Source organism: Vanessa tameamea, chromosome 13 (genome assembly GCF_037043105.1).
Source record: "Vanessa tameamea isolate UH-Manoa-2023 chromosome 13, ilVanTame1 primary haplotype, whole genome shotgun sequence".
Lineage (NCBI taxonomy): Eukaryota > Metazoa > Arthropoda > Insecta > Lepidoptera > Nymphalidae > Vanessa > Vanessa tameamea.
This window is the reverse complement of record NC_087321.1, coordinates 4,406,794-4,431,945: the sequence shown is the minus strand read 5'-3', so window position 1 is coordinate 4,431,945 and position 25,152 is coordinate 4,406,794. Positions and strand designations below refer to the sequence as shown.

At 31.5% G+C, this 25,152-nt stretch overlaps 1 protein-coding gene across 3 annotated transcripts in view; it reads left to right on the top strand.

Annotated features, from left to right (window-relative positions):
* LOC113397957 (uncharacterized) overlaps positions 1 to 24,466 on the top strand; it is a 150,705-nt gene extending 126,239 nt beyond the window's left edge. For 2 of the 3 annotated variants that reach the window (XM_026636493.2, XM_026636492.2), the window contains exons 7-10: positions 197 to 274; positions 464 to 484; positions 21,090 to 21,277; positions 21,665 to 24,466. In XM_026636493.2, coding sequence (XP_026492278.1) covers positions 197 to 274; positions 464 to 484; positions 21,090 to 21,277; positions 21,665 to 21,878 — 501 coding nt within the window. In that variant the 3' untranslated portion in view covers positions 21,879 to 24,466. The remainder of the gene's footprint in view (positions 1 to 196; positions 275 to 463; positions 485 to 21,089; positions 21,278 to 21,664) is intronic. The other variant, XM_026636494.2, reaches the window with a different exon arrangement.
* Positions 24,467 to 25,152: the final 686 nt, after the last annotated feature.

Sequence of the window (25,152 nt, the reverse complement as noted above, 5' to 3'; positions counted from 1 at the left end):
TGAATCTTTCACCATCATTAAATATACCAAATATATTAGCGTGAACATTCCAGTACTTCGAATAATCTTTTACTTTTGTACTGTTTCTTCAAATCTTTATTAAAAATATAACCATTTTTTTATATTACTATGTTCAAGTATGAATAATGATGATAATAATTGTGCGTCAGATACTGATATCGCTATTGTTTCCCAGGTGCCAGGAAGCAGCGCTTTAGCTGCTGCAACAGCTGGAGGCACTTGTGGAGCTCACTCGGCACCTTCGGCGTGTTCGGTAATTATGAATATTAATTTAGTTGCTTCTGTTTGCTTAGAACAAAATTGATTAATGCTGGATTCGTATTTATTCGAATCTAAAGCATAATAATTTAGTAAGCAATTCGAAGTGATGTAGCAATTGTGAATGTTTGTTAACGTATAAACTTATCCGAAACTTTTTCTTTATTATGCAAAATCCTATTAGGATATTGGAAATCATTCGGATGTAAGACTATTTTAAGTAATAAGCACATTCAAAGTAGATGTAGTTATGCTATCATTTAATAAATATAGAATGTTTATGTAGTGCGATCAATTAGTGAAAAAAATATCAAATGCCGGATATAACGCAAATGCTCGCATAATGCTGACTGCTAGAACTTGACACCTCAAGGTTAAGCAAAGGTTTAAGATTGCAGTACAAAGACAGGGTTAGCGTGATTCCTATTCAACCGCATTGCACCATTTCTATACAGTAAAGGTCGAGAAAATCCTGCATTTGGTTATAATATATAACCTCCTTTGTATTCTTTTTTTTTATTAATATAAACAAAACATTACCTTTCTGGCCCATGATCCGAAATACCTATTGGTGTTTCGATATTGCTTTGTTGTTTGCTGATCAGATTAATTCAGAATGCGGCTCTGTTCGTGGTATTGCGGTTTTGTACAGGCCATATGTAATATTCAAATTGGTGCAATAAATATTGTGGTTTAAAAATAGAACAGTTGATTATAATGAAAATCATCTGTTGAATAAATTAAAAAGCCAAACTATTAGTATTCTACTATGACATATACAAAGGAATACAAAGTAAATATTATGAAATAATAACTTCAATTTATGAGTCGTAGATACATTCCTACGAACTATCATGGAAATGGCTATACCATTATTTTATAAACGATAAACAGAGCAATAAGCTAAATTTTTATTTCGAAATTTGCTACAATATTGTTTAATATGAAGACGCTAAAGGATTTTTATAAAGCTTGCATGCAAGATTGTTGCATGATAAATAAATTTAACGTTTAAAGAGAAAACCAGTCATAACATCTTGTAGATAAAAAAAATATGCATAATTAGTTTAGTGATTCCATTAAATTGATTTTAAGCTATTTATTTTCATATAAAATATTGCTAATAACGCTTTCGTCATCATCTTAGTACAAAGTTATTAAAGACTTATATTTAATTGTATCGCTGTATAAATACTGCTCTATATTTTGGTGTAGTTAATATGACGACGCTTCTTGCTTGAATATTTTTTATTCTCCGTAGTAGCCTCATAATTGATTATATAAGCTACTGATAACAAGAAACTCACTAATGATAAAACTCCTGGCGAAGTTCATTAACTATAAGTTCAGACACAAATGTTGAGACTCGATCTACTGTGTCATTGTTGCGAATTAATTAACCCCTAATTGTATCCCACTTGTCGTCTATCACATTTTGTTCAATGAGTAATGTTGATAGTTTAATTTAAGTTAGAGATTGACTTTAATTGTCCATGCAACTTTCATACAAGAGTTATACAATGCTGAAGATTACGTAATATGCTAAGGTAAACCTAAATTGTTTGATTCGTGCGGTAAATATATTTAAAAGAGTCAGTAATACCTAAAAGATATTTCTTCCAACAGATATAGTTTCAAATTAGATGCATCAAAATTAATTGTCAGTATATATCAAATATGTCCAAAGAGTTATTTTATTTTATTTATCGAAGCAAATAATTTTTAATTATAGTTCGTGAAGTCTCTGACTCCTGAGAAGGGCATAATACTGTGTTATAGTTACAGCAGAAATAAATTATAATAAAATATATTTAGATAATTGTAGGTATTGATAGTGTTAAATATTCTAATCTTTACGCTTTTGTATCAATTTGTTCCACTTATATTAGATATGTAATTGTACTTTTGTAGATAAATGCGAATTAAAACATCTCAGTATTTGTGTTATTAAAATTAATGCAAGCCTTGTATAAAAACTCTTGTAATTTTCCATGATAAGCTAATAAGATTATTTTGAGTGACTAAGAGAGTTTTATTGCTTGGCAAAATATAAAAAAACACAAGTCTAAAATTGAAAAGTACAATTTTCAAACACTTTTATACCTTTCGCCAATTTAAAATGATCTCTGAACTAATTAAAAATAAATACGTAATAGTCTTCCCAAAACATTCAACCGATCCTATAAATTAATATCATTTTTCGTAAATTTATATGTATCTTTTAAATCGATGTGAGTAAAAAGTGACTTGTAACATTTTTGCACGACATTTTCAAAATTATAATAATGATTCCAAAACAGTTCCAATGCATTAATGATGATAATATTGAAATTAGTTTACTTACTTTTACAATAATTAACTTTCTTTATAAAAAATGGGTCATTTGAGAAGTTAACTATAAGGCGATCGCAAAAGCACCAAAATCATTTTTATTCTACAGATATTATACGTATTAATATGATCATAGGAAATTATGCTATTTCATGCCCTACTTGAGTCGACTTAATAGTTCTTTGTCTAACACGCTTTTGAACTTCTAAGATTGATAATTCATTCTAAGTTAGTCTGACATAGATATCTGACTTAACTAAGTTTGGAGGATTAGAGAGCTTTCGAAAGTTATCAGAACTTGTGATATCTGATAACATAATCTAAATAGCAACGATAATGAATCTTTATTGTTAAAACAAGCGAATGAAATTCATTATTTGGATCATTTTTGTTGTAATAAATGTTTATAAAATATGTTTTGATGCAATTAAACGAATTTGGTCAGTCAAATTTGTAAAAGGACTGAAATTGCGCAAATCTGAATAAAGATTATTACTACATAGTATAAAACGAGTCACTTCCCGCTGTCTGTTTGTCCCTATGTTGGCTTAGATCTTTAAAACTGCGCAACGGATTTTGATGCGTTTTTTTTAATATATAGATTGAATCAAGAGAAAAGTTTATATGTATTATACATGCATAATATAGTAGAGAAACGCTGATCACTTTAGCGGTTTCTTACAGCGCCAATGCCGGTGTACGGTGGTGACCACTTACCATCATACATTTGCCCAGCTGTTACTTTTATAATTACATTATCACAGATGATTGCGTTAATAAAAATAAAATACATAAATGCGTTTATATAAACACATAAAAATCTGTACGAGTGATACACAAAATATCATATAATCTTATCGCGTACTAAAACACTGTACCGTCAAACTGTACCGTAAATCTCAATTCCAATTTGATCGTAACCACCGATGCCTATCGGAATGATTGCGTAAATATAAAAGTAACATAACTGTGGATGCTGAACGCGGAACCATTTCATCGTAAACGAGGAATGGCGATCTGTGTAATATGTACAAGCTGGTTCACCGGAAATATTGCCGAGCATAGATCACACTTTCTATAGTAAATAGTAGTATTTTTAGACAAACTTCGACATCAATCCATTTTTAAGGTTCCGTACCCAAAGAGTAAAACGCAGTCCTATAACTAAGACACCGCTGTCCTTCCGTTCGTCTGTCCGTTCGTCACTAAGCTTTATCTCTGTTAATGTTAAATTTACACAGATACTGTTGCCACTATAAGAAATACTACAAAACAAATATTTAAGGGGGCTCCCATACAACACACGAGATCTTTTTGCCGTTTTTATAGATAATGGTATGGAACCCTTCGTACGCGAGTCCGACTCGCATCTGGCCGGTTTTTTATTTTGCTGAAATACGAACCAAACTAAAGCGTAATTAAAGGAGGATATGTATACACTCGTATGTATGTTTATCTCATCTCGCATATATTCTTAACTACCAACCTTAATTTGATCAATGAATTATCATTAGAAGTGTCTTGATCGTCAACTAGTTATAGGCTGCGTGACGTCAGAGGCATGCGATCGTGACTTACTTTTATAAGTTACATTGTAATATTCAAGTTGTCTTCTGTATTAGATGATTGTCAACTAATTATTTGGTAGATAAGAATTTTGGACAAAAAATATTTTCTTGTATCTTTGCAAAGTGCATTTACAATATCTTTTTAAGTTCGTAATTTTTTTTCTTCATTCAAGTTTATAGTACTACCCTGAGATGTTTCTCTAAATCTTAGTCACATATTTTTTGATACAAAATCCCTAAACGTATCTATTTTAGGGAAATTCTAACCAATTACATTCATTAGTGGGAAAGTTTAAAAATCATGATTTCATCAATCAATTCCGAAGCGTTACAGCGCTTAAAGTGGAATCATATATTTTGATATGACATAATTATTCCACATAAGACTTAATATGTCAACAATATGAGTCGTAACCATTTATATTTTAACGAGCGGAACTGAAAATCCATTAGTTCGCATTTAACGGTGTCGTATTTTTTGTCCGATCGTAAATCCGCTAAAAGATTTCACTCTAAACATGACCATTAACTCTTTTAACAGCCGGTATGTATCGTATACTCTTATTTACAATGTGATGTAGTTAGTCCGTCTTAGGATTTCAAATTAACGCGTATAGTTCATTTGAGTATTTCGTCGAGCGGTTGCGGTATTTTATAATTTTTATATTTACATATTACTATAATAAGTAACAGCCTGTTATCGTTCCACTGCTGGGCAAAAGACTCCTCTTTCTTTTCAGGAGAAAGTTTACTCCACAACGCGGCTCCAATGTGGGTTGGTGGATATTGGCACGTGGCAGGTTATTATCCTCCACATGCAGATTTCCTCGCGATGTTTTTCTTCACTGCAGACCACGAGATTTTATAATTAGAATACAAAATTAACTACATGAATTCAGAGGTGCTTGCCCAAGGTTTGAACTTAGGAGCATCGGTTAAGATTTACGTCTTGTAACCTCTGGGCCATCAGAGCTTCCATTAGGCCATCTCGGCTCAATATAGCGTATTATTGTAAACAATCCGAGATAGTTCAGTGGTTAGAACACGTGAATTTAATCGGAAGACAATAGTTACAAATCCAAGAAGGAATCGCTGTTCTGTCATGAGCTTAATTTGTGTTCATAACTCGTCTCGTGCTTGGGGTGAAGAAGCGTATTAAAGAAGCGTCGTAGAATTAGCTTCGACTCTTCTCCTCAAAATTCAAAAAGGAGAGGAGGTCTTAGCCCAGTTGTGTTTTATATGATTTTAAATAAAGGTAAAATTAGTATTTATTTTCATGACTAAACTTAGCTGTTAAAAATCGTTTTTTTTTAACACGCTTATGTTAGCTTCACTTGTAACTATGTACATATGTAAGAAAATCTTGGAATCTTAATTTGACCCACTTCCCGGTCTTCGATTATAATGAAATTTTGCACACGATCTGAGTTTTGATAACAATACATGACTAGCTAAGAAACGTCATTACAAATCCAATATGGCGGCCTCCCCAAGATGGCGGACTGGCTGTTTGAAATCCACCCCCATGATATGGATATCAAATGAAAGGGATTGCTGTCAAGAATAGAAAAAAAATAGGCACGTGACTTAAATCCAACATGGCAGACATCCAAGATGGCAGATTGGCTATTTGAAATGCACCCCCATAATATGGGTATTAAATGAAAGGGTTTACTTTTGTAATTTTTAGTGCGTTCTAAAAGCGTGTTTTTTAGTTTTTTAAACTATTTATAAATATTTATTTTTAATTATAATCTATGTAGGTCGACGGGCATAAGAGCCTTCTAATAGAAAATGGTCATTACCGCCCATTTTTATTGACACTGTAAGAAACATCAACCACCCCTTATATCACCCATACGCCACCTGAGGGACTAAGATATTATGTATCTTTTGCCTGTAGTTATTAATACTTTTCCTTACAAGTATTGCTTCTCGGTCAAATATGTGATGAGTGGTGGAATCTACTCAGGTGGAATTATACAATGCCATTCTACCCAATTTTAAGAAGCCTCTATTGTAATTTTGTCCGTTTTGCCTATTAGAATCAATTTTCCATACTGGTGACACATGGTGGTCGTGGTGTGGTTATGGTGGTGGTGGTTTCATATATAATAGAACTATGTGTAATATAAGTAAAAAAAGTACTAATTACAAGCCACGTTAAATAAATGATGATATTGATCCTGTTTATTGATTGTACTAACATTTTTAAACACTTTATAGTTAGCATTTGTTGTCGTTATTGATATAATATATACCTGTAGTTCTATTGAATTTAATCGCCTTGCGGCGTTTGTAATGTAATCTAATTATGCATCGATTCAATGAACCACATGCGATATAGTACATACTATTAACCGACCAGTAATTGAATCTGGCATTACAGTTAATTTGGAAACATGTATGTTCTTTACGATCGTTGCCGAATATTATCGTTTAAGATAATCATTAAACTTAAGGGGATGGTCTATAAGACCACGGTCAGACCTGCTGTTCTATATGGAATAGAGTGTTGGGCTATAAAAGGGATGACTGAAAGACAATTGCATGCGGCGGAGATGAGAATGCTGAGAGGAATGTGTGGTGTTACGCGAATGGATAGAGTAAGGAATGAGTACATAAGAGGAAGTTTGAAAGTGGCACCGGTAACCGAGAAGTTATTTGGAAACCGGCTGTCTTGGTATGGACATGTTATGCGGAGGAATGAGGACCATGTTGTGAGAAAGGTTTTGAGAATGAATGTGGATGGATATAGAGGTAGAGGACGACCCAAGAAACGATGGATGGATTGCGTGAAAGATGATATGGTTAGAAAGAATGTTACTTGTGAGATGACGACCGACAGAGAAGTATGGAAGAAGAAGACATGCTGCGCCGACCCCAAGTAAAATTGGAATAAGGGTAGGAGGATGATGATTGGTCAACGAACATTTTTTGAATTTCGAATTAATAAGCTGTTAGTATTTTTTTGAGTGATTGCATTTCATACTCTTTCGCATAAGGATTGGAGCATATACACACATTTTTTTTAAAAACAGAAGATATAAGTATATGAAATCCAACCAAAGCGCAGATACAGTATGCATCACAATCAGATTAATGCTTTAGGAAAGTATTGAAGACATTTTTTTTTTAAATAGGCATATTCTTAACGTCTCATAAGATTATCTGACAGTTCTCGATCGTATTTTGCGGTGATTTATTAGTTTATTTTCTATTGCCAATAACATTTCAATTGAATAAGTTATTACGCCAATATTTTAATTTTAAATCATTATATACTCCATTAGAAATAATATATCGGTATTCGGGAATTTTTTATAAGGTATGCTTTAATTAATTGCCTTAAAAAAAAAGTTTATCAATTGGGCTGGATTTTTTTTAACTTTCGTTACCTCAAAATTGCGTCATTCATTAAACGATTTAAAAAAAAAAGATTTTTGTTTGGGACCTGACGAGAAATTTATCCCTTTTTGCGATTGATATCCTATTATTTTTAATCTATTATATTTTTAAATTAGAAGAAAAAATACCGCCAGTAAGGGTGAAAAAATATGGGATGAATATTTTAAATATAATTTATTTTCGAAGTCGTTTTTTTATGTTATGATTTATATATTTATTATGGTTTAAAAATAATACTTTTTTTATCATTTTATTTCTATTCAAATTATTTAAATATAGAACATTAAAACCTAAGGTAACAGGAATTTAAACTCTCTTAAAAAGCCATTAAAAACTTAAACATTGTAGACAAAACATGTTACGTTATTTTATTTATAAAGTTGCGACATAAAAAATTGTTCTCCGCCCTACAACAATTTAATCAAGCGTGAGCGGCAGTTGACCTAAAAAAATATGCTCTTCATATAGGGAAATTAATGACATATTTTCATCACACTTAAGTGTATCAATTTTATTGAATATCTTTTATAATTATATTTGAAAAAAAAAGACACCACCATTTTTAAAATTTTTGCTCTTTGACGCAATCATTAAATGATGTGAAACGGGCCTTAATTCTTGAGATATCTTCGTAGACAAAAAAAAATTTAATAACACAAGTAACACCTGGTATATAATATTGTATGGTCAGCAACCAAGAGTGCAAAGTCTGAACTTGAACAGTCGGTTTGAACTGGATTAAGTCAGTTGCAAGATTTGACACACATACATACATATTTTTTTATTTAATATTTTTTATATAATAGTCAAATGGTCGGGAAAATGTGTCACTTGATGGCGAGCCTACTGACATTGGTGCTACATCGCCAATGCGCCACCAACCTTGGGAACTGAGATGTTATGTCCCTCGTGTCTGTAGTCTTGCTGGCTCACTTGCTGTTCACAAAAATACTAATAGACTGTTATTGGGTAGAATATCCGATAGCATTATTGCAAGCCCTACCACCAAATTAAATAAAAGCTTGTGTCAAAAGACTAGTTATTATAAAAACCATAGCCTGATCCGATTTTAATTAAAGACTACCAATACTCCGTTCACAATTATTCGGGTGCTAACAATCAGATTTATAATAAACTAACAGTCCGTATAATATTACGTAGATATATTTTATTTGTTATGACTAAGGCGAATCAGAAGTGATAATTTCAGTATAACAGTTGTATTTACATGAGTAACTGATACAGTTCTATTTTTGTGATGTAACCGTCATTTCGGACATAAACAAAATCCATCATTTCCATTCAATTTGACGTGCCTTGGATTTATTCCAATGATTGCTGTCAGTTTTAACTATCGAGCTGACGTTATACGTCATTTAGATTTGCTTATGGTTTCTATTGCATTCAAAGGGAATTCTTTGTTCATAGTCCCGTGACTGAAATTAAATCAAAAACAACTATAGAATAACCTGTTTTGTAAAATGTTGACTGAAATATAACTTATCGTTAGTAAGCTGTGACTTGACGAATTACTCTTTAAAGAGAAAGGTCTTAACTAGTATTTAATTTTTAGAACGATTATAGCTTTTTGTTAGTGGTCATTATGTGGTTGGTTGATAGTAATAAATATTTCTCATCAGATCAGAGACATGTTTGGAGACTTACTTTAAAAATAAAACTTTGGTAGATCGAAAAGAAAAAACAAAAAAAATGACATCCCATGTGCTGTTCTATGACAAATCCTATGGAAGTATTCTCAGGCAATTTGACAAAGTTGGATTTACTAAGATAAATTTGTCTCCTTCGCAAGCACAATCAGATAAACATAATGATTTTCGGTTCAATGAAAGTGATACCAAATTTATACTATACTGGAATATAATCCTTGAACAAATGTAAATATATGAAACCAACATGTATACAATTTCAAACGCTTTCCAGATTGCGTGGGCCCGATCGACACCGAGATTGTTCCGTAACGTCCAGCCATATGTATTGTGTTCGATTCCAATATCTGCTTCGACTCAACGAGATGTGCTGCACTTAGGAAACTAATTCCATATATTTTATCAAAGGGAATGATATTTAGAACTGAAAATGGATTCCAACATGCTATCTGTCGATAATCTTCGAGTTTTGGGTCAATTACTTTTTGATGTTAATGTCGCGACGGACACGACACCTGCCGTATTAGTGCTTTTATATAAGTTTATCATCACTTGCCCTCTCTTGTAATTAACGTTGTATATCATATTGATACAGATTTATCATTTTGTTTTTATTTTTCATTATCTGGCCTCCGTGATTAATATTACTATTATGGTTAAGCAGCATTGGCCATACAAATAACAGTAGTTACGTGTTATACACTAATTAATTAACATAATTAGAAAAAAAATAAACGTTTGAAAAGTTAAAATATATATGTTATTATATATAGAAAATAGAACTTTATAATTATAAGAGTTTCTAAGCGTTTGAAATTTAACTTCGGGCTTTTTTGCGCATTTTTGTAAACTGCCTTACGTAAGTAACACCTTTACAGATATTGTTATAAGATATAAGGTAGTTAAGTGTGAATGTTTTCTAACAACGGACATGTGAGCCGTGTAGGAGACAGAAGATACAAAAAATTGTAATAATAAAACACTCTAGCTCGAATTCTTTGAATATTTTATGCAAAACAAGTTTTTTAAATTATTTTAAGTATTTTCGTAAAAATAAGTGGTTTATTTCGTTACATATATACTTAAGGGAGTTCGAGGAATATTTTTGTTCAGAGTTTGTTCATAAAACTGACTTAGGATGATAACATGAATTGACATGGGATTTTTGACGAGAACTAAATTGCTTCCAAAGTGAATAATATACTTACACAAGCGATATTTTCTGCTTCGCTGGCGTAGAATTAGCTTCTACTCTTAAAAATACCTCGTGTCGCAATATTTTATAGCAGTGCTTTTCAAAGTGTAGGCCGTGACCCCTTTGGGGATCATAAACCTTGTGCATGGGCCGCAGTCTTTTAAAAGTAAAACTACTACGGTGCAGTTATCACTCACACTTTTGAAACATAATAAAAATTAAAGATTCATTATAATTTACACTCTTAAAATCGTTTTCATAACCAATATTTATGTATATTATTCTCTTTTTTAAAAATTGCAAATATAAATATTTATTATTAAGTATATTTTTCCGAATATATAACGTTATCAAGAAAATGTACACTTACACCGACACCTTTTTCATTGAGGAAGTTACGAAAGAAACTTTGAATAACGCTGCTAATATATACAGCAAATACAAATAAACTTTGAATAAATTTTTTTTTTTTTTTTTCGGTTTACTTTGTAGTACAATATTCAATAAATTATTTCCGGTTTTAATCAAAATCGTGACGTACAATTCGAACACAGTATATGAATAAATTTTAATGATAAAATATCTTTGTCAAAAACAAACGGTTTTATAACTTTAGCCACTTAACCTATCCTCACTAATATAATAAAGGCGAAAGTTTGTATGTATTCATGTTTGTTATCCTTTACAGTAATACAAATGTTTAAGTCAAATATTGGAAGAACATGCAAAACATAAGTGTAATTTAAATTAATTAAAATACTATCACTACTCTAAATTAAACGAAGTAAACAATATAAAAAAATAATCACGCCCTTTTTAATAATTTGTATTGACGTAATTGGATTGTAAATTTCTAATAACCATAACAATTTTCCACTTGTGACTGGATTCCCTTATAAAGTAAAAGTAACCTGTAAACCTTATACTGGGATAAGGATTACTCTACTTTTAGAGTCGAGGCTCTGAGTTTAATCTACCACGTGATTTGGTAATAAATTGGTGCCGTAAAATAGTTGCTATAATATCTATGCAATTCTTTTGAATTGCATAGATATTATAGCACTGAACGAACTCCATGTTGGGTCTACGATCCGGGGGTTCTATTTTCAAATATCCTTTGTGCTAGTAATTACTCTGGTTCACTCATATTTCAAACTGGAACACACTGACGTAAATGATTATTGCTGCGGTAGACAATTTGCGAAATTTAGATGAATCTACGGACATTGGATCAAGTAAAGAAACAGTTTTTATTTTGAAGCTAGCGATTGGTGCAGAGGTATACAAAACGAGTCTGATTCGTTAACCGCGAACTCAATACACAATTGCCTCAATTACATGAGTCTATTGATTAACTTTGTTTCTTGTTTTTATTAATAACATAAACATAATCAGCCTGTAAATTTCCCACTGCTGGGCTAAGGCCTCCTCTCCCGTTGAGGAGAAGGTATGGAGCATATTCCACCACGCTGCTCCAATGCGGGTTGGTGGAATACACATGTGGCAGAATTTCGTTGAAATTAGACACATGCAGGTTTCCTCACGATGTTTTCCTTCACCGCCGAGCACGAGATGAATTATAAACAAATTAAGCACATGTAAATTCAGTGGTGCCTGCCTGGGTTTGAACCCGAAATCATCGGTTAAGATGCACGCGTTCTAACCACTGGGCCATCTCGGCTGTTGTTTTTATTATATCATGTAAATCTGTCTGTTTCTTGTTTGGGGCTCTGTTAAATCCCCTTTACCAACCAGTTGTAGTTTTACATTCAATTAAACCCTTTAAAATGACGATATAAAAATGGTTATGAAATACAACTTAAGTAAATAATATTTTTATTTATTTTTTAATCTGGCCCGACCCGCGGTCTGATCCAGGTCGAGATCTTCAATAAAACACGTATCTGATAAGCTAGCTAACACGTACCATTAAGCCAAGAAATATAATACATATAATAAAAGGTCTTAAATGATTTAAAACGAACGAAATAGTTACATTCAAAAGTGTATACCGTATATCTTCGACGGAATATGTCGACGTAATCTTGACAGATTTTCCTAGAACTCTCGTGCAAACATAGCTGACGTATTGTTGTCTTGGGAGACTGGGGAGTAGTTTTTTGCTTTCTGTTTAGCTTTCTTGGTGTGAAAAACGTTTTTATAAAACGCTTACATTGTTACATGTTCAGTATAAAAATACCTGGTACTTTACGATGAGGTTTTTTACGTATTTTATCAAAATAATGTATAAATATGCTATGCCAATAAAGGATCCAACTTATTTTTTTATATTTTGTGTTTTTTTTTAATGATGATTGCGGGTTCAAACCCTGCAAGTGACTGAATTTTCATGAGTTCAATTCGAGTTTATATTCATCTCGTAAACAGCGATGAAGAGAATCATCCTGAAGAAACCAGCATGTGTCGTTTATTAATATGTTCATCCACCAATTCACTTGGAACAGAGTGGTGGACTAAGCTCCGAGCCTTCTTGAAAGGAGGGAATGCCTTAGACCAGAAGTAGGACATTGACAGGCTGATACTTTATTTTATGAGTGTTGTTTAAAATTATCACGTTTTAAATATTTATTACAAAGATGGCGATACTATGAGAAATTAATCTATCATCTTTACCCACCATGACAAAATCTTAACTAAAGTTCGCGGATTGATATCCTAAGAAGCACCACTTAATTTACATCGTAATTATATTTGCGTTTATAATAATTATTTATCTCGTTGACGTTCGGCGTTAATGGAAATAATTGTGCCAAAATCTTTCGGATGAAATTCTATATCGTAACATTATTATTAACTTTGTAAAAGAGTCTGTGATGTTTGAAAAATTATGTTGTTTTTGCCGTACGAAGTCGGAATACGTTTTCTGAAAATTTAAGGTATTTAATAAAAAAATAAGACGTACAGACACTGTTCATCTAATAACGTTCTGTGTTTTGTTCAATACACCCTACACCATACAAATCCTACGTCAGGCGTAATAAATATAAAAATGTTTTATCGTTGCATAGGTAGATGGACCGACAAATGTTGATGGTAAGCGGTTACTGCTACCATAAACATAAAGCAATTAAGTATGATACGATTTCCATTGTACTTGCAGTTACACTGGCTCACTTATCAAACCAGAATACAACAATACTATCGTTGCTGTTTTGTGGTAGATATATACGCCGAGCAGATGGTACCCAAATGGGCTTGCACAAAGCACTTAAATTCAAAAGGAAAATAGGATGTATGCTCGGATTATAACGAAAATATTTTTAAAATCACTTGTTAATCGAGTTTATCGTTTACATACGTCATAATCGAATTTACGATTCAGTTTCGATACGATTGCTGATCAAATAGCTTTTTCAGTGTATTTTAGTTCTCGATTCAATTTTCATTTGTTATCTAGAATCCCAATCGTGCTAGCTTTAGCTGCAGGTCATGTGATGTGTTTTATTTTATTGTTTATCTCACGCAATCCTTTCATTATCACATTGATTCATTGTTCATGATGTTCTTGTTTTCAGTAGAATTTAATTAAATTTCAAGTATAAATTTTTTTAAGGTATTTTTTCGTTTTCGATATTTCAATTCTAAAATTATTACATTACGTATTAATCAAATATTTTAAATATAGTTTATATACATATATATACATACACGTAAACAATGATAATTAAACTTTAGGATATACGACCTTATAACTATTTGACATTAATACCGAAGGAAAGAAATGACTGCAGATATTTTTAAAAAATTAGATATATTTTTTAACATTATCGTTAAAACGTAATTTTTTATTGTAATATTACGTAAACAGCTATCAGGGTTTTACATTTAGCGAAATTTTATTTTTAAATAAATACAAAACTAACTCAAACATGAATAATGCATTCATGTTGTAATAAACTAACGCGAAAGAAACACCGATTTTCATTCAAACTCCGTAGTTGATTTAATTAAAATGCAAAGGAGATAGTTATACATAAAATTTACAGCTATCGAAGTACTCTAATATGCATATAAATTTACCAGCAATAAATGCACCAGTACATTTTTAAATTAATTTTTACTTTTAATCTTATTATTCATAGGTCGAAATAAAATTAAAATTTTCAGTAATCTTCCCTTTTCATTAAATCAGTTTTTATCATTAAACTTACGCATGTAAATCTCGTATTAAATCAAAAACAATAATAACGCACTGAAAACGATTACACTTATTTTAATGAAATCGAATACAATAATAAAATCTGTATTTATGCACTTGGTGGTACGGATTTGTGCAACCACGTCTGGTTAGGTACCACCCACTTATCAGATATTCTACCGCCGTCCATACTTTGTATAGTTGTGTTCCGGTTTGAAGGGTGAGTGAGCCAATGTTAGTGGCGCATTGGTGTAATGTAAGGAAAAGTTGTTATTTCTTAAAGCACCAATGTTCATTGGCGGTGGTGACCACTTAACAAGTATATCTAACACTAGTAAAAATGCGAATTTTTGTCTGTTTGAATATTTGTTAATCACGTTCAAGTGGCTTCGTAGCCGAAATTCCGTCTAGAAAACATATGCTTTAAGGGTACTTTTTAAAATATTTAAATATAAAATACTATAGAGTTACTAATGCTAAGTGAAGAAGCATATAACAACTAACAGCTAGCTAATAAAAAATAAAAAATAAAACCTCTCCTTTAACTCATGTAAGTTTCATGACTTAATTCTCGGTAACGTAACGATAATTGACCACAGCGAAGACTAATAGCATTTTTAAATACGAGTGGCGTTCAGTATTTTTTTATTTTTTATTCAAACCATACAGTCATAACTATCAAACCTCTTTTCGTAGACCTCTTTGTATATTAAAACCTTTGAAGCATCGCTAGTGCGTAATTACAAATTGCTTATGAAATTTAGTAAATATTTTTACATATTGTCAATATTTTGTATAATGAGCACAAAAGGGGTATTGGTTGAGTGGATTGAATGAATTTTACGTCGAAAATATTTTAAGTTCCCTGTATGAATGATGCAGTTATAATCTCTATTTACATGAAATTCGATGAAATTATTAGATTTAATATTATATTGTAGGAAAACGGTTTAAGTGTTTAATATTATATCGTTTAGTTTCACAGTCGTGCTATTATATTGGTCTTCCTTTATAGTAACTATCAATATGAAGCAACGAAAGTCCACCATAATTGTAAATAGTTCAATTCAATAGAGTTTGTTGTAAGAGCCGAGGTGGCCCAGTGGTTAGAACGCGTGCATGTTAACCGATGATTGCGAGTATCCCAGGTAAACACCACAGAATTTTCATGTGCTTAATTTGTGTTTATAATTCAACTCGTGACAAGCGGTGAAGGAAAATATTGTGATGAAACTTGAGTATAATTTCAACGATATTCTGCCACATGTGTATCCACCAATACGCATTGGAGCAGCGTGGTGGAATATGCTCCAAACCTCCTCCTCAAAGGAGGATGCCCTAACCCAGCAGTGGGAAATGTACAGGCTGTTACTTTTTACTAATGAACTTTTATGTATTAACGTTGCGAAACATTGAATAAGCAAAATCACAGTTTAAGTAAATTTTATATTTTAAATAAAGAAAATATATTAACATAATTGGTTTCACCGCCCGTACTGAAGTATGACACTCCGGTTTCTGTTACGAATTCCTCATTAAGATTCACTTGATTTATTCACAGTGCCATCCTGGCTCATAGTTAAAAATAATGACATATTATTTGAAAACGAATTTATTCAATGATTTGAGGATTGAAGAGCAAATAGAAGGCGCGCTTCGTAAATTAAAATTGTACAAAATCATTTCTTAGTAGGTACGTCTCTTATAACAAAACGAAGGTCACCTCAATCAAATCTTAGTGTCTTGTATTTTAAGCTATGTATTGATAATCAATCATTCAGGACCTTATTACCTTTTAAATAAAATATAAATTTGTATATCAAAATAAATATGTAATTAATTTTTTATAGTTCTAATAGTTTTCCGTACTGACTTCGTCAATCATCGTATTTCAAGTCATTCCTATCGTTTCGTGTCGAAAAAGTCATTGGTACTTCGCTTTATAGATTTTTTAATACATACAATAAAAAAAATAAGTTAATTAATGAATTAATAAGCGTTTTAACTTTTTATTATCATTATATTCCGTTTAATTATAACGGCAATCCATTGACTTAACGAGTTAAAATTAAAACTGTATCGCGTTTAATTAGTCACAAGAAAATTTTACTAAAAATTCTCTACGAAACGAGCAATAAAAAATAATAATTGCCTATTAACTAATTGCTACATATTTTCAATATGGTAGTACGTACCGTGTAAATACCATGCCGAGGTATTCCAATCCATAAAATAAATATTTCCATAAAGACTCGTTTTAATTGGAATAAAAAGTGTTTTCCATTAGTGTTCCACTAATTTGCGTTACATCAGCTTTAATGCAAAACAGTCCAAACATTAAACAGGATGACGTCTATGAAACAAATGCAAATTCATTAATTTGATCTCGTTTAAAGGATATTAAAAATTATGTATAAAATTTATTTAGTTTAAAATACACGAACGTCTTTGAAATAGTAATATTTTTAGTCGGATTCCAACTTTAGCGTGATCGTATCTTAGATAAGTTAGAAGTTAAACGAGCCGTTTCAATTTAGTTACTTTATAGTTGAGTTTATTTTGAAGAACAACAATACTTTAAGAAACAACTTAAAAAGTAAACCTCTAAATATTAAAGTTTTGTTTTGCCGAAAAACATTGTTAGTGTATATGATATTTCATAAGAGTACATACGAGGTTCCCAATGTGTGGTATCAAATTTCGTTAGAATATATTGTATGTAAATTATCATACACACCGAATATCAATTTGTATGTAACAAAACATTACTGCTTGCTAGTTATTTTATATTAGAAGCTTACGAAATCACATTAGTGTACTAAATGTAAATTATTTTTAATTGAAATTGAATCATTTTTAGATTCATAATCTAGCTTGAAGATTAATTGTAAAACGCGAATTGGAACTGTAATAGATTTTTCGTTGCTCAAACGATGTGGTACGCAGGACGTGTGCTGTCTTCTGGACCGTTGCTTCCAATATCCTCGCCGGAGCGCCCGCGACTGTGGCTGTCAGTTTGCACTGCTGCATGCAGTGCCAGACGACCAAAACCATGGCAGCTAGCGGAGCCCCGCCCGCGCTAGGCCGCGGCCTTGCTCTCACTGCCAATGCCGGTGTGCCGGTTGCGACCACCAAGTAAGCCGTAGCACGCTTACTAGTGTGTTCCGAATTACGAGTCGCGTCACGTTACACGTATTTGCTATTCCAACATGCACGCTCAAAAATTGTATGGTTTTGCACAGGCAGTTTTGATCACGATTGGATTTTTTGCGATTGCTCTTGGTTTTGCTATCAACACCTCAAGCGTGTTTCGGCTATTTTTTCATACGTTTTGAATTTGTATGTGCAGCTTTTCGGTTTGTATCAACAATTTTCACGGAAGGCTTCGATCTTATCTAGTCTTCGTTTTGTATTCTGATGTATTCAACTGATATATTTTACGTGATAATATTTCTTATTGTATTTATTTAAGTTTTTGATAAGTTTTGTATTTCAACTGCTACAAAATGCGTTCGATTTTCAAATTCAATATATGTATATGATTTATGTACTGTGTTTAAAATTATTATGGTCAGTCAGTCATCGTTGTGACAACCCTACATTCTCTTACAAACTGTATTTTTATATGAATACTTAAATGAATTATAATTATTCATTTGATACACAAATTGTCTCCAAGAATCTAGTATGGTTTACCATTTCGTGGTATTTAATTCTCAACGATCATTGTGGTACTTACACGGATAAGGCGGTATGGGATTAAAGTCCCCTCACTTCCGTGACGTCAAAGTGGCCGTCGAGAATGAAAAAAAAAAAAAACACTTCAGCACGAACGCGACTAACGTGCACAATGAAATTATGTATACGTTAAGTTTGTGGAATGCAACTTCAGCGTTCCACATTTGTCTCGCCAAACCAAAGCACAGTACACGTCACGCTTATACGTCATGCAATGTTCTTTATTTACTTGGTGCTTTATTTATATTTAATACACAAAACACGAGCCAATAAATCACTTCGTATTTGCAATATTTATAAAATGCGAATGTTTAAGTCGACATGCGTGACTGTTATATAATATATTATGTGAACGTAAAAAATTATATATTCTTACAAAACTGGAAAACAGCTAGCTTTATAGTTAGTTTAAATTTAAATTATAACTGAGGACTAACTGTTGAGTTTATTAGTTTTGGGTTTAAGTTTGTTTTTGTATTATAAATTTCAGTAACAAATTCTCTATTTATGGGGTTTTGCTCCTTCATGGGGTATGATATGAAATCTTCTAAAGTAAATATTGTATACATATAATATGCTATGATATGACAGGTATATGGGATAATTCTATTATAAGTATTAATTCGAATTAATTGCTTGTGATACAGAGTTCATATTTAATTTAACAAAAATATTTCTGGTATCTAATCAAAATTTCTGATTCTTCAGTCTGTATCACAATATCATGCTAATTTTATTATTAATTAATTCGTAACTACTACTAAGTAACGTCCAAAGACGTAAGGTTTATTTGACATTATAAATGTTTATGTTGGTAATGCAAGCGTGAAGTAGTACAAATATAATATGCAGGTAAATATGAAGGATGAAACCGAGTTTCTTTTTAGTAGAATCTACTTTATACTTTAAATAATCAAAGTTATAATTTTTGTTTCATACATTTTATTGAATAAAATTATAATATATCTCTTTAACCATAAAGTTAAAGTATTTAACTTTTTTATTGGCAAATAATTTCCACTTAATGGTTAATTTAAAAATAATCTTTAAATTAAAGGTTAAAAAAATATATATATTTCAAATATCGAAAATCAATAGAATATCATTATAACCATGAATTAAAAAAAAAAAAGAAATTTGAAAATCGAATTTTAAATTTATCAATGCTTAACTTATATATTATAGTTTTCTATAGCGAAAAAAGTATGTATTTTGAGTCGTAACATTAAGCGCTTTATGTTTTTCTTCCTTCACACTAACTCACGAATCGCGTGTTTTCCAATGACAAACCTGTCATGGTAAAGCATCGTATTATTTTACGCAGGAATATGAACCTTATCAAAACGTTTTGGTGAAATTAGTAAAATTTTATTCGGGTGATAACTTTAACTCTAAAATACGAATGCTTATTGGTTGAAAAGCTGTTTCAAATATCGTCTTTTCATGTCAATTTTATTGTCAGTCATTACGAAATCAATCAAATAGGAAAATATACAGCTGTAAGAGTAAAGTAAAGTTTTCTCTTCGCCCTAGATACATTTAAATAATTACTAGCCAGTCGTTCCACTGTCGATTTATTCCTAGTAACGATAATTACACTTCCTTGTTCATATTTGAAACAAGAACACAACAATACAGATCATTAATATTAGGTAGAATAAGATTTAATTGATTGAAACAAATCAATTAAACAAAACCTGCATAAAATATCTCCATACATATAAAAAAAACGTTATTTTCAATCTTTATCGTTTAATTTAACGTAACTGAATCGCACGTATAAATGCAATTAAGCAATACAATGTTGACAATATTTGAAAAAACTAAAAAGTATCTGTTTTTATCGAAATACTTCATTCGTGTGGAATAAGTAACATTTTTGGATCGATAGTGGTATTCTTCCTCAAGGCTTAAATCTAAACAAAATTTCATCAGCAGTAACAGCCTACAAATGTTCCACTATTGAACCTCTCCCTTTGAGGAGACGGTGTGGAGCTATTAATGCAGCTTCAATGCATTTCGCTGAATAATCATGTGGCGATTTCATTGAAAGTAGACACATGTAGGCTTCCTCACGTTTTCTATTACAGCCGAGCACGAGATGAATCTTATATACAAGTAAAGCACATGGCAATTCAGTGGCACTTGTCTGAGTATGAACCCGTAATCATCAAGTGCATTTCTTCTAACCACTGGGCCATCTCGGATGACAATTTTATCAATATCGATTCAATTATTTATGAGTGGTTATTTCTAAATATTATCATGTTGATTTCGAAATTTAAGTCATAAGTTCAAAATACGAGAACGATAAACTATAAAGGTTGCGTTTGTAAGAGAGTTGAAGCCAACTTGATAATAGGAAGCACTAAAAGTTTCGCTACGTATAATTTTATTTCAAATAGGTATGCAATTATAACAAGAAATTATTCTCAGTTCTGAAATACTACGAATTTAATCTTATTATTTGCCTATGATTTTGTTGCGCTCTAAATATCAAGCAGTCCATATAAATTTAGTTCTAATTGTTTTTTGACGGCAAATTTCAGTAATTTTACCGTCAAAATTTAAGCCTTACATTATTCTTACATAACTTTGAAATTCTCACGAATGTATAAAAAAAATTGGTATCTTAAGCACGTAAATGCAAAAACGGTTTAACAAAATGGGCACGATTACATTCCATATTTGTTATAAAATCCATTACCTTATAGTATATTTATTAAATTTTTACTCCATTTCAGCACATGCGCTGGTCCCACACACACACACAAAGCCTGGAGTGTGAGGAGCGCTTATTAGCGCGGTGTAATCGTCCGCGCGTCAACTCCGCTATCTTCGTATCCACCGAGCCCACAAGCTTCGCCGGCTTTGATCCAGGGGAATTCCTCAGGCGACACGGGTCACAATCGAAATTGTGCCGTAAAGCAAGGTAAAATAAAACTTATTATCGATCAGCTCGCTTCCAAATGTATGCCAGTTTTTATCTCGGTGATATATTCATTTTATGACTTCCAAGATTTTAGATTACTTTGGGACTTCTGTGGCAAGTTACGTGTGTAAAGAAAACTCCTTTGTTTGGGTTATTGAAGTTGGGTTGTTTTGTAAATATTCACGTGACCTTGTTGTCAAGAAATTATTTTGTAATTTAAGCTGTACCTTTTGATCCCTAAAATCATAAAAATGTCTCATTGTAATTTATTTAATATTTGATCTTAATTGCCTTTTGCAATTAATTACCTTTGCAATATAATTGTCTTATTAATTATTCGTGTCTACATATTTGTAATAAATAATGAATATTTGATGTGCCGTTTAGATCTGCAGATAACATACCGCTTACAACGATGAGCGATTCATCAGAACGACTTTGTAAAGTCAAGGCACCGCGGGAAGAAACCATCAATGAAGAAGCAAAGTCAGATGACAGTGGTAGTGTTGATACGGTAAAGCACTTCGGCTTACCGATCCTGTCGGTATCGGGCCCTTCCCCCCCAGATGAGGACTACGATCAAATAGATGAGTATCTGTAGCATTTCCATACAAGTTTCCAGCTGAAATACGTGCTGGAAAAGATGAGGCCGCCTTGGCCTAGTCCCGCACAAAGTCCTTAAGAGAAAGGACGGACTTTAGCATCGTTTTCGCATTGGACTTCATGAACAAAATCGTGTTTCTCTTTGAGTGTGTGCTGTGCTAATTTAATTTCATATTGTGTGTTTAAAGAACTATTTTTAAACATCGCTGCTCCACAACGAATTTTGTAGACTTTTCCTGAGGTCACATGTAAGCATGACCTGTGTCGCGACCTAAAGTGTGTCTTGAAGAGGGACCATAGACGATGGGAGTTTTGTCATCTATTCTAATAGTTTTACTATAGGCCGTAATAACCATATCTCTATTGAGTGTATACATAAATTAATCAGTAATCTAATTCTTATTGCAACTTATATCTATTAAGATCTGCACAATAAATTAACGATCTGTCAACATTTTAACTGTGCCACTTTTAATAATACAATCTATAAATTTAAAAAAAAATGTCTATAATGGTATTTTCATAAGCAATTTTCGCGTAAGTATAAATTAGGTAGTGCATTGCAATGTAATAAAGTATCTTCAATGTCTCATATTGTATTTTAGTTTTAGTGTATTTCAATAGAAATAATCTTGTCGATTGTCTATAGTTGTAACTGCATTTGTCTTGAAGACTAAATATATCTATGTAGTGAATATTAGCGTAGATTTGAAGGTTGAACTTTGGTCCAATGAATTGTATTATCTGCACTCATGATGTTCTAGATAAATAAGCGAATGATGACGTCTATAAGATAACATCCGATTGTAATTAATCTTCGGTGGGTTCATTCGTCTATATTGAATAGTCATAAATGGATGTTTACGAATAAACTATCTAAATAAATAATAAAATTTAAAAACTGTATCTTAAATGTAATTATTCTATTAATGATAAGTCAATTAATCCATATATTGTAGATAAAGGTGTTTGAGAGATGGCACTACATAAGTATACTTGAAAATTACACTATACATATGTATTCTTATAAGATTCTCAACTGGTGTTAAGGGACCACATGGTATGGTTAGCGGATTAGTGGTAATTGTAGCTTTGTGGGACATTTTGCCCCGATACCAGTTTTGAAGCTAAGACGACGTTATTCCCTCCACTATTTATAGTTCACCATTCTCTGGTTTCGATGTTTGTCATTCAAAAAGTCCAGTATATACATGTATGTACATTTATATATTACTGTGTATCTTAAAACCATTTTATCATAAGCTTTGATAAATTTCCTTCCTCTTCTCCTTCGGTGATAGTATTTAAAGGGACGATTTAATGTTAAAAATTTGATAAAGACGCTGATACGTTTATTGTCTTCGTTCAATAGCTGAACTTATTAAATAGTGTATTTTTTTTAAAGTTATGCCGTCGGTACGTATTTTAATTTAATAGAAGCGAGATTTTTGTGTTAAGTTACTGCTTCATAATTTGGAAATTATCTTCAAAATTGGCATTATTTTCTGCAATCTGATTTTAGATCCAATAATAATACAGCAAAGCAATTGCGTCATATTATATGTCAAACACACGTACAAATACAAATTATTGTCAGCCAAATACGTTTTTGAACAAATATTCTGTTTCATATTATTATTAGTGCGAGTAAAATGACACTTGCGTTTCGTTTGTAAAGCTATATTGTATCACAAACGAAAAAAAAATCCACGTGTGTATAATAAGGCCTCGATCATACTACAGACTAAGCAATCTGTCAAATAAAAAAACGATAGCTCAGTTTATTTAGGTGACTCAACTATCGACTTCGAATCATTAGATTGTAACAAAATAATCGATTACAGAATCAACTAGGTCAAGTCTGTAGTCTGTGTGGGCCCTTAGAGTGATGTGTTTCGTGTTATTTGCATGTGTGATATTTTCGACAGTCGATTCGTAGATGTAGGTGTGATGTGAGAATTTATTAATATTTTAGTATATCATAGACTTATCGAATAGCCTTATTCAAATAGTGAGTTTATAATATCTTCAACGATTTATATCTTAGTGAATATCTTGAATCCCTCATTACGTCTATAATTAGCCTATTAAATATTTCATAGTCGTCTTGTGCCAATATTAATTGCTAGTTTTTTTTCGCTGTTTCTATCATAACTGAATTTAGTGTTACTCGATTTTATATAAAACCATCAATTGTTTTCATGACAATTTTGTTACGAATGTATTTATCGTATTAATGTATAAGCTTGATTACAACTATATTTGGATTTTATTTATTAGTAAAGCAATTAGCTATCGAATTATGTTTCCATTTATTATTAATAATACCGATACTTAGTTTTTATTTTATTTTCTTACATAAAAATTTAATAAGGTATTTAAAATAGAGCGTAGCTTTTACATGATATTAGTATGCGTATTTAAAATGTAGTCTTACTTAAAATTTGTACATATCTATAATGGTCACTATTGTAATGCTCATTACTCGTTTGTAAATTACATAAATCCTAATGTAATTGTAAAATAATTATTTATATTCTTAAAACGTCTATTTACTATCACAATGAAATAAAATCTTTAAAAATTTCAAGTGGTTTTATTACCAGGGCCGGATTAACCACGTCGAGGCTCCTAGGCAATGCCCTTCTCGAGGATGCAGAAAGTAATTCTTTTAATTAGGCATTACAAAAAGCAGTTGCAACGACCCGTTACGTGTAATGTTGTTCAAGTAGTAATATATTTTCTTTTTGAGATAGAAAAGCAAGGACAACTAACAAAAGGAAACAATTTAAAAATATTAAAAATGTATTTAGCATTATAGGATGAGTTTTTACGTTATAAAGATATTTTATTATTCGACATTATTATTTTCTATAGGTTATTTGAATAATCAATAAAAATCTATGTAATTTTAACCTTTATAACAGATAACGAAACAACCACCGATCAAGAAACATGATAAATTGTAACGTTGTAAAATATACCTTAATACGGTTTTATACAGTACATTTTAGTATAAAAAAAATATATTGACATTAATAAATAAAAATTTATATAATTATAACGTTATATATACATATATAGACACACGTACAACTACAAACATCTAATACAAATTCCAAATATTCTTATAACATTTAATATACTTCGATACGTAAAAGTTTAAATGTATAAGAGTTTTCTTGATATATTTGTTCGACTTTCCGTATTTATAAACTAACAGATTACATTTACCACATCAATTTGAAGTATTAATCCCATAGATTACACTG